Source organism: Glandiceps talaboti, chromosome 3, assembly GCF_964340395.1.
Source record: "Glandiceps talaboti chromosome 3, keGlaTala1.1, whole genome shotgun sequence".
Classification (NCBI taxonomy): Eukaryota; Metazoa; Hemichordata; class Enteropneusta; family Spengelidae; genus Glandiceps; species Glandiceps talaboti.
The window spans coordinates 935,887-947,500 of record NC_135551.1 but is presented as its reverse complement, the minus strand read 5'-3'; the positions used below and the strand labels follow the sequence as shown (position 1 = coordinate 947,500).

At 40.2% G+C, this 11,614-nt stretch overlaps 1 protein-coding gene across 3 annotated transcripts in view; it reads right to left on the bottom strand.

The window, feature by feature from the left end:
- Positions 1–11,614, bottom strand: part of LOC144454039 (epithelial cell-transforming sequence 2 oncogene-like) — a 144,066-nt gene that overhangs the window by 111,116 nt on the left and 21,336 nt on the right. For all 3 annotated transcript variants that reach the window (XR_013482473.1, XM_078145451.1, XM_078145452.1), the window contains exons 3-5: positions 8,708–8,947; positions 6,599–6,736; positions 6,214–6,292 (exon numbers count right to left, since the gene is read on the bottom strand). Coding sequence is in view for 2 of the 3 variants with exons in the window: in XM_078145451.1 (XP_078001577.1) it covers positions 6,214–6,292; positions 6,599–6,736; positions 8,708–8,947 (457 nt within the window). In the remaining variant the exon portion in view is untranslated. The remainder of the gene's footprint in view (positions 1–6,213; positions 6,293–6,598; positions 6,737–8,707; positions 8,948–11,614) is intronic.

Here is an 11,614-nt window from a genome sequence, read left to right as displayed (position 1 = left end):
TGTATAGCTTCCATGTAAACTAGATAGCAATGCTAGGCTGCCATTGTAGCTGGTATAGCTTCCATGTAAACTAGATAGCAATGCTAGGCTGGCCTTGTAGCTGGTATAGCTTCCATGTAAACTAGATAGCAATGCTAGGCTGGCCTTGTAGTTGGTATAGCTTCCATGTAAACTAGATAGCAATGCTAGGCTGGCCTTGTAGTTGGTATAGCTTCCATGTAAACTAGATAGCAATGCTAGGCTGGCCTTGTAGCTTGAATAGCTTCCATATAAACTAGATGGCAATGCTAGGCTGGCCTTGTAGCTGGTATAGCTGCCATGTAAACTAGATAGCAATGCTAGGCTGGCCTTGTAGCTGGTATAGCTTCCATGTAAACTAGATAGCAATGCTAGGCTAGCCTTATAGCTTGTATAGCTTCCATGCAAAGTAGATGGCAATGCTAGGCTGGCCTTGTAGCTGGCATAGCTTCCGTGTAAACTAAATAGCAATGCTAGGCTGGCCTTGTAGCTGGTATAGCTTCCATGTAAACTAGATAGCAATGCTAGGCTGGCCTTGTAGCTGGTATAGCTTCCGTGTAAACCAGATAGCAATGCTAGGCTGGCCTTGTAGCTGGTATAGCTTCCATGCAAACTAGATAGCAATGCTAGGCTGGCCTTGTAGCTGGTATAGCTTCCATGTAAACTAGATGGCAATGCTAGGCTGGCCTTGTAGCTGGTATAGCTTCCATGTAAACTAGATGGCAATGCTAGGCTGGCCTTGTAGCTGGTATAGCTTCCATGTAAACTAGATAGCAATGCTAGGCTGGCCTTGTAGCTGGTATAGCTTCCATGTAAACTAGATGGCAATGCTAGGCTGGCCTTGTAGCTGGTATAGCTTCCATGTAAACTAGATAGCAATGCTAGGCTTGCCTTGTAGTTGGTATAGCTTCCATGTAAACTAGATAGCAATGCTAGGCTGGCCTTGTAGCTGGTATAGCTACCATGTAAACTAGATAGCAATGCTAGGCTGGCCTTGTAGCTGGTATAGCTTCCATGCAAACTAGATAGCAATGCTAGGCTGGCCTTGTAGTTGGTATAGCTTCCATGTAAACTAGATAGCAATGCTAGGCTGGCCTTGTAGCTTGAATAGCTTCCATGCAAACTAGATAGCAATGCTAGGCTGGCCTTGTAGCTGGTATAGCTACCATGTAAACTAGATGGCAATGCTAGGGTAGCCTTGTAGCTGGTATAGCTTCCATAAAACTAGATAGCAATGCTAGGCTGGCCTTGTAGTTGGTATAGCTTCCATGTAAACTAGATAGCAATGCTAAGCTGGCCTTGTAGCTTGTATAGCTTCGATTTAAACTAGATAGCAATGCTAGGCTAGCCTTGTAGCTTGTATAGCTTCCATATAAACTAGATAGCAATGCTAGGCTGGCCTTGTAGTTGGTATAGCTTCCATGTAAACTAGATAGCAATGCTAGGCTGGCCTTGTAGCTGGTATAGCTACCATGTAAACTAGATAGCAATGCTAGGCTGGCCTTGTAGCTGGTATAGCTTCCATGTAAACTAGATAGCAATGCTAGGCTGGCCTTGTAGCTGGTATAGCTTCCATGTAAACTAGATAGCAATGCTAGGCTGGCCTTGTAGCTGGTATAGCTTCCATGTAAACTAGATAGCAATGCTAGGCTGGCCTTGTAGCTGGTATAGCTACCATGTAAACTAGATAGCAATGCTAGGCTGGCCTTGTAGCTGGTATAGCTTCCATGTAAACTAGATAGCAATGCTAGGCTGGCCTTGTAGTTGGTATAGCTTCCATGTAAACTAGATAGCAATGCTAGGCTGGCCTTGTAGCTTGAATAGCTTCCATGCAAACTAGATGGCAATGCTAGGCTAGCCTTATAGCTTGTATAGCTTCCATGTAAACTAGATAGCAATGCTAGGCTGGCCTTGTAGTTGGTATAGCTTCCATGTAAACTAGATAGCAATGCTAGGCTGGCCTTGTAGCTGGTATAGCTTCCATGTAAACTAGATAGCAATGCTAGGCTGACCTTGTAGCTTGAATAGCTTCCATGCAAACTAGATGGCAATGCTAGGCTAGCCTTATAGCTTGTATAGCTTCCATGTAAACTAGATAGCAATGCTAGGCTGGCCTTGTAGCTGGTATAGCTTCCATGTAAACTAGATAGCAATGCTAGGCTGGCCTTGTAGCTGGTATAGCTTCCATGCAAACTAGATGGCAATGCTAGGCTAGCGTGTAGCTTGTATAGCTTCCATGCAAACTAGCAATGCTAGGCTGGCCTTGTAGCTTGTATAGCTTCCATGTAAACTAGGTAGCAATGCTAGGCTAGCCTTGTAGCTTGTATAGCTTCCATGTAAACTAGATGGCAAAGCTAGGCTGGCCTTGTAGCTGGTATAGCTTCCATGTAAACTAGATAGCAATGCTAGGCTGGCCTTGTAGCTTGTATAGCTTCCATGTAAACTAATAGCAATGCTAGGCTGCCCTTGTAGCTGGTATAGCTTCCATGTAAACTAGATAGCAATGCTAGGCTGGCCTTGTAGATGGTATAGCTTCCATGTAAACTAGATAGCAATGCTAGGCTGGCCTTGTAGTTGGTATAGCTTCCATGTAAACTAGATAGCAATGCTAGGCTAGCCTTGTAGTTGGTATAGCTTCCATGTAAACTAGATAGCAATGCTAGGCTGGCCTTGTAGCTTGAATAGCTTCCATGTAAACTAGATGGCAATGCTAGGCTGGCCTTGTAGCTGGTATAGCTTCCATGTAAACTAGATAGCAATGCTAGGCTGGCCTTATAGCTGGTATAGCTTCTATGTAAACTAGATAGCAATGCTAGGCTAGCCTTATAGCTTGTATAGCTTCCATGCAAAGTAGATGGCAATGCTAGGCTGGCCTTGTAGCTGGTATAGCTTCCGTGTAAACTAAATAGCAATGCTAGGCTGGCCTTGTAGCTGGTATAGCTTCCATGTAAACTAGATAGCAATGCTAGGCTGGCCTTGTAGCTGGTATAGCTTCCGTGTAAACCAGATAGCAATGCTAGGCTGGCCTTGTAGCTGGTATAGCTTCCATGCAAACTAGATAGCAATGCTAGGCTGGCCTTGTAGCTGGTATAGCTTCCATGTAAACTAGATGGCAATGCTAGGCTGGCCTTGTAGCTGGTATAGCTTCCATGTAAACTAGATAGCAATGCTAGGCTGGCCTTGTAGCTGGTATAGCTTCCATGTAAACTAGATGGCAATGCTAGGCTGGCCTTGTAGCTGGTATAGCTTCCATGCAAACTAGATAGCAATGCTAGGCTAGCCTTGTAGCTGGTATAGCTTCCATGTAAACTAGATAGCAATGCTAGGCTGGCCTTGTAGCTGGTATAGCTTCCATGTAAACTAGATAGCAATGCTAGGCTGGCCTTGTAGCTGGTATAGCTTCCATGTAAACTAGATAGCAATGCTAGGCTAGCCTTGTAGCTGGTATAGCTTCCATGTAAACTTGATAGGAATGCTAGGCTAGCCTTGTAGCTGGTATAGCTTCCATGTAAACTAGATAGCAATGCTAGGCTGGCCTTGTAGCTTGTATAGCTTCCATGTAAATGGCAAATGGCAATGCTAGGCTAGCCTTGTAGCTGGTATAGCTTCCATGTAAACTAGATAGCAATGCTAGGCTGGCCTTGTAGCTGGTATAGCTTCCATGTAAACTAAATAGCAATGCTAGGCTGGCCTTGTAGCTTGTATAGCTTCCATGTAAACTAGATAGCAATGCTAGGCTGGCCTTGTAGCTTGTATAGCTTCCATGTAAACTAGATAGCAATGCTAGGCTAGCCTTGTAGCTGGTATAGCTTCCATGTAAACTAGATAGCAATGCTAGGCTGGCCTTGTAGCTTGTATAGCTTCCATGTAAACTAGATAGCAATGCTAGGCTGGCCTTGTAGTTGGTATAGCTTCCATGTAAACTAGATAGCAATGCTAGGCTGGCCTTGTAGCTGGTATAGCTTCCATGTAAACTAGATAGCAATGCTAGGCTGACCTTGTAGCTTGAATAGCTTCCATGCAAACTAGATGGCAATGCTAGGCTAGCCTTATAGCTTGTATAGCGTCCATGTAAACTAGATAGCAATGCTAGGCTGGCCTTGTAGCTGGTATAGCTTCCATGTAAACTAGATAGCAATGCTAGGCTGGCCTTGTAGCTGGTATAGCTTCCATGCAAACTAGATGGCAATGCTAGGCTAGCGTGTAGCTTGTATAGCTTCCATGCAAACTAGCAACGCTAGGCTGGCCTTGTAGCTTGTATAGCTTCCATGTAAACTAGGTAGCAATGCTAGGCTAGCCTTGTAGCTTGTATAGCTTCCATGTAAACTAGATGGCAAAGCTAGGCTGGCCTTGTAGCTGGTATAGCTTCCATGTAAACTAGATAGCAATGCTAGGCTGGCCTTGTAGCTTGTATAGCTTCCATGTAAACTAATAGCAATGCTAGGCTGCCCTTGTAGCTGGTATAGCTTCCATGTAAACTAGATAGCAATGTTAGGCTGGCCTTGTAGATGGTATAGCTTCCATGTAAACTAGATAGCAATGCTAGGCTGGCCTTGTAGTTGGTATAGCTTCCATGTAAACTAGATAGCAATGCTAGGCTAGCCTTGTAGTTGGTATAGCTTCCATGTAAACTAGATAGCAATGCTAGGCTGGCCTTGTAGCTTGAATAGCTTCCATGTAAACTAGATGGCAATGCTAGGCTGGCCTTGTAGCTGGTATAGCTTCCATGTAAACTAGATAGCAATGCTAGGCTGGCATTGTAGCTGGTATAGCTTCCATGTAAACTAGATAGCAATGCTAGGCTAGCCTTATAGCTTGTATAGCTTCCATGCAAAGTAGATGGCAATGCTAGGCTGGCCTTGTAGCTGGTATAGCTTCCGTGTAAACTAAATAGCAATGCTAGGCTGGCCTTGTAGCTGGTATAGCTTCCATGTAAACTAGATAGCAATGCTAGGCTGGCCTTGTAGCTGGTATAGCTTCCGTGTAAACCAGATAGCAATGCTAGGCTGGCCTTGTAGCTGGTATAGCTTCCATGCAAACTAGATAGCAATGCTAGGCTGGCCTTGTAGCTGGTATAGCTTCCATGTAAACTAGATGGCAATGCTAGGCTGGCCTTGTAGCTGGTATAGCTTCCATGTAAACTAGATAGCAATGCTAGGCTGGCCTTGTAGCTGGTATAGCTTCCATGTAAACTAGATGGCAATGCTAGGCTGGCCTTGTAGCTGGTATAGCTTCCATGCAAACTAGATAGCAATGCTAGGCTAGCCTTGTAGCTGGTATAGCTTCCATGTAAACTAGATAGCAATGCTAGGCTGGCCTTGTAGCTGGTATAGCTTCCATGTAAACTAGATAGCAATGCTAGGCTGGCCTTGTAGCTGGTATAGCTTCCATGTAAACTAGATAGCAATGCTAGGCTAGCCTTGTAGCTGGTATAGCTTCCATGTAAACTTGATAGGAATGCTAGGCTAGCCTTGTAGCTGGTATAGCTTCCATGTAAACTAGATAGCAATGCTAGGCTGGCCTTGTAGCTTGTATAGCTTCCATGTAAATGGCAAATGGCAATGCTAGGCTAGCCTTGTAGCTGGTATAGCTTCCATGTAAACTAGATAGCAATGCTAGGCTGGCCTTGTAGCTGGTATAGCTTCCATGTAAACTAAATAGCAATGCTAGGCTGGCCTTGTAGCTTGTATAGCTTCCATGTAAACTAGATAGCAATGCTAGGCTGGCCTTGTAGCTTGTATAGCTTCCATGTAAACTAGATAGCAATGCTAGGCTAGCCTTGTAGCTGGTATAGCTTCCATGTAAACTAGATAGCAATGCTAGGCTGGCCTTGTAGCTTGTATAGCTTCCATGTAAACTAGATAGCAATGCTAGGCTGGCCTTGTAGCTGGTATAGCTTCCATGTAAACTAGATAGAAATGCTAGGCTAGCCTTGTAGCTGGTATAGCTTCCATGTAAACTAGATAGCAATGCTAGGCTGGCCTTGTAGCTTGTATAGCTTCCATGTAAACTAGATAGCAATGCTAGGCTAGCCTTGTAGCTGGTATAGCTTCCATGTAAACTAGATAGCAATGCTAGGCTGGCCTTGTAGCTTGTATAGCTTCCATGTAAACTAGATAGCAATGCTAGGCTGGCCTTGTAGCTTGTACAGCTTCCATGCAAATGGCAAATGGCAACGCTACACAAGCACCTTACCATTCCTCTTCTTGGATTTCTTATTTTGTTCATCACCAGAAATTCCCTTGCCATCACTCAGTGTACCATAGATGGATGACTACAAAGAATAATGAAATCCAATTAAAGAAATATATACAAATGTATGAAGTCGGACTGTCTAGGGTTTCACATACAATTATGCTCAAGTGGTGCACACCCCAACACCACCCATTGATAGGTAAACTTAAAGGGAAACAAAGGTGAAGCTGACTCTATCTTGATTGTATACCTTTGTGTTTAGGTGACCTAGAAAAACTCATAAATTGAAATTAGCTACAAGTGCCTGTGGTAACACTGGAAAAAATTGAAGAATTGAAGAAAAGTATTGACCATTAAATTTGAGTCTTCCAGCTGCAATACTTACACCTTTAGATGCCTGTACTACATCCAATGTTCTAAGACAATTTATATAATGTCTCTTCCAAGCCCCATATTCATGTTCATCTGGTGAATATGGTAAAAACCACCCAAACTTAACACATTTTGGCATCCATAGATCATCCTGTATACAAATGAAGAGTTATGATACCAGTGAAACAACAAGGATTACATGCATATCATTATTCGTTGGTCTAGGACGTACATTGTAGTGTTCCAAAAGCTCTGGAAGACAACTGTTTTCATTGGTCTATGAAATACTGTTTTTATAGCTCTACCAGAAAACTTACCGGTTTTGTTAGAAACTAACCTGTTCTGTTACAAACTAACCTGTTCTAACCTGTTCTGTTACAAACTAACCTGTTCTAACCTGTTCTGTTACAAACTAACCTGTTCAACCTGTTGTGTTATAAACTAACCTGTTCTAACTTGCTCTGTTACAAACTAACCTGTTCTAACTTGTTCTGTTACAAACCAACCTGTTCTAACTTGTTCTGTTACAAACTAACCTGTTCTAACTTGTTCTGTTACAAACTAACCTGTTCTAACTTGTTCTGTTACAAACTAACCTGTTCTAACTTGTTCTGTTACAAACTAACCTGTTCTAACCTGTTGTTAGAAACTAACCTCTTCTATTATAAAATAACAGGTTCAGGTAGAAACTAACCTGTTCTATTAGAAAGTAACCGGTTCTATTAGACACTACTTGTTCTATTAGAAACTAAACTAGTTGTATAACTAACCTTTTCTACTAGAAAGTCAAACTAACCTCTTCTGTTAGAAACAAACCTGTTCTATTTGAAAATGACCTGTTCTAACCTGTTCTTTTAGAAAGTAACCTGTTCTGTACACGATGCAACTCGACAAGAAACGCACCAAGCAATTCGTCGCATGCGACGAATTGCATCATGTACATGCTTCGTCACAGGGTCTTGCCTTCATAGACATTGTATACCAGTGATAAGCGGTACTCATGGTGATAAATCAAAATTACATCAAAAACACTTGATAGAATATTTATACTAACAAGCGACTTATCGGTCAGAATAGCTCCACTGTTCTTTTTAGTTTTTATTTTGGTAGCGATGTAATAAAGTGGTTAGTGGTTTCATATGTCTCACTATAAAACACATTTTACACAGAAAGTTGGTAAAATATTGTACTTTTATACCATAGTCACCATTTTATAAAAAAATCTACTGTTATGAAAATTACACAAAATCTCAGAAAAATAATGACTGGGAAATGCACACACACACACACACACACACACACACACACAGGATTTTTGAGGTTGGCTATAAATAATTCCAGTGTCTTACAGCTTTAACCCTAGAAAATTTTAATGATGAATGAAATAAACTAGGGATCTAAAATAATTTTGAGGCAATTCGAATTTCAATTTTCTAACAAATTTACCAAAAACACTGTCCATAATTGTCAACAACATTCAACTTGTAGTAGACATAACATCGTCTAATATTTTAATTTACACTCCGGAGTGTCTTGTGACTGGCGCCTGTCAGCAGACTCGGCCAAGTTTTTTTCATCATTCCATTGTATTTAAACCTTGTACTTGACATTTCACAATATTTATAATTCTCAACAAAATACCTCAACATGCCTCACCTCACTCATACTCAAAGCAGTCCCGGTATGATCACTGACATGATCATGATCAGAGAGAACCTTTTCGGATTTACATGTAAAACGGGGAAAAGATACGCAAAACATAATGCAAAGTCTGAAGCCAAATTAAAGTTGTAATTATTTTAATTATTTTTACTTGCCAAATATTTGCATTTTTGATATGGCATGACATGATCATGTCGTTTACACGTAAACTGTCGGCCAATAATTTGAACAAACAAAGTTTGGTCGATTCACAGTACTAATAGTTCTCAGGTCTCTTTTTACCAGGGTTCCTAAAAGAAAGATAAGGTTCACTGCATTCGTTGCATGCGAAGAATTGCTTAGTGAGTTGTTTGTCAAGTTGCATTGTGTAACCGGGCCTTAAAGAAACTAACCTGTTCTACTAGAAACTAACCTGTTCTAACCTGTGCTATTAGAAACTAACATGCTATTAGAAACTTACCTGTTCTGTTAAAAATTTCCAGTGCCAGCATGCCATGGAGGCTCTGGATAAACTTCTAGGATCCAGGAATGAGAAGACATGGAGGGATAAAAATTTGGGTAAAACAACAGTGAAGTCCTGCTTTGATAAAGGTATTCTATCAGCAAACCAATCCTGGGTGAATTGTAACTGAGAACGTTTACAGCAGGCAAAGATAGCAGCCAGGAAACGCTTCCGTTGATTGTCTGTCCACAGGTCAAACTGAAAACAAAAAACATTATTTCAATATAATTGTGTGAAAATTAGAAAGTATTATGTCAATATACATTAGCAAAGTGTATTTTGCATGCATTTTGTAATGTTCAGATTGATTTGCTGTCCTGCACTTCTAAAGTTTAGGGGGAGGGGAACATTACCTATTACAACTTACCAGTTCACTTTATCTTAAGAATAGGTAAATTCCATAAGCATGACAAATTAGTTGATATGTTATAATATTTAAAAATACCGCCAATGGCGTTGTAGCACAACTGTACAGTTTTTAAAAATGTTTATCCATATGGTAGTCCATGCTAACAATAAGTGTTCATTTAGTGAATGACTATCCAGTTGCCTATCCAACCTATTGCTATCTTTACGATATATGCTATCATTTGGCTGTTGCTATGGATGTGGTCTTGTTGCTAGGCATATTTACATACATTTTTTTAATGTTTATTCAATTGTCTATTAATCCCCATTGTTATCTTCACAATACATGTGATCATTTGGCTGTTGCTATGGGCGTGGTCTTGTTGCTAGGCACACTTGCATACATTTTTTGAATGTTTATTCATTTGTCTTCTATTCCTGTTGTTATCTTTGCAATATATGTGATTATTTGGCTGTTGCTATGGGCGTGGTCTTGTTGCTAGGCATATTTACATATATTTTTTGAATGTTTATTTAATTGTCTATTAATCCCCTTTGTTACCTTTGCAATATACATGTATGTGATCATTTGGCTCTTGCTATGGGTGTGGCCTTGTTGCTAGGCACATTTGCATACATTTTTTGAACGTTTATTCAATTGTCTGTTAATCCCTGTTGTTATCTTTGTGAAATACACGACCGTTTGGCTGTTGCTATGGGCGTGGTCATGGTTGCTACGTATTTGCATACATTTTTTGAATGTTTACTCATTTGCCTACCATATGATGTTGTTATTTGACCAAAATATACTGCCATTTGGTTGTTGCTAAGGGCGTGGTCATGGTCGCTAGGGCCAATTTTGTCAAAATGTTTTGAAGAATAACACTCAGAAACATCTCATCAAGTTTCAGACTCGGTGACCAAGTACTTTTTGAGATATAAGTTTTTGACCAAAAATGAACATTTTTACACCTAATTTGCATATCACTCATGGAATCATGGTATGCTTAATATTTCTTTGTCCATACATTCCTAGATACATTCCCATTAAATTTCAGCCCAATCTGCTCAGTAGTTTTGGAATTATAGATTTTCAACCAAAAAGACACATTTTTAGCCCTAATTTGCATATCACTGATGGAATTATCCCGTCATGAATAAATCTTACTTTACACCCCCTTAAGAATGTTCCCACCAAATTTCGCACCAATCTGCCCAGTAGTTTCTGAGTTTAAGTTTTTTGACCAAAAATCACATTTTTTGACCCAAATCACACACCTGTGATGCGATCATTTTGATTTGAACAATTTCTCAACTAGACACCCAAGGTAATAGACCCACCAAATATCCTGGCAATCGGTTCAGCGGTTTTTGACTTTAAGTTGTTTACACACATACACACACACACACACAGACAGACAGACAGACAGACAGACAGACAGACGCCGGGCGATCCCTATAGCACTACTGAACCTCAGTTCAGTTGTGCTAAAAATGAATGATATTTACAAACATTCCAATAAATATACAACAATTAACCTCTGCTGATTTGAGAATGGTTTGTAATAGTTCTCAGGTCTCTTTTTACCAGGGTTCCTAAAAGAAAAATAAGGTTTAATGCATAATAGTCTAGACCATGTGAATTTTGTATGATTTGCCCCTGTTTGTTACCATGGCAAATTAAGGCACTATCTACTCTGTTGGAACTAATACTTTTAACTTAATGATTGCAAATCACATTCTTCATCACAGTATGTAGAATAGAATCCAGGCAATTGGGGATTTTGAATTTGATTTCCCCTCTCACCTACAATGATCAACATATACATGTATGTGTATTCAAAAGCCATTATTAGATTACGTCACCTAGCGATGATCTTATTCCACCATGGATACACCAATGTCCATTATGAAATTACCTCTTTATGATTGGCTGACCCCATCTGCTGAGATGTGCTTATAAATATTCATAAATATATATGCCTACTTCTCTTTAAGAAGAACAGGTAATTTTGGCGGGGGGGGGGGGGGGGGGGGGGGGTATTTGAACCAGTAGGTCTTGACCTGAAAGTGATCTTGATTCTGTTTTTTCTCACCTAAGAAAGAATTTAAATCTCCCTTTGGCTTTTTTGGTAAAACCTTCTCAACAGAACCTTGCTTTTCGAGTTCACTAACAAAAAAGACATACTGTTATAATAGTCTTTGTAATTTTGAATAAGGATTTTTAGGGATTGATATCAAATTATTTATGATATCAATCCCTAAAATACTTCCATTAAGAGTATCTCTATCAAACGGTATGGGAGTATCTCTATCAAATGATATGGGAGTATCTCTATCAAATGATATGGGAGTATCTCTATCAAATGGTATGGGAGTATCTCTATCAAACAATATGGGAGTATCTCTATCAAATGGTATGGGAGTATCTCTATCAAACGATATGGGAGTATCTCTATCCATGGGTATGGGAGTATCTCTATCAAACGATATGGGAGTATCTCTATCAAACGGTAT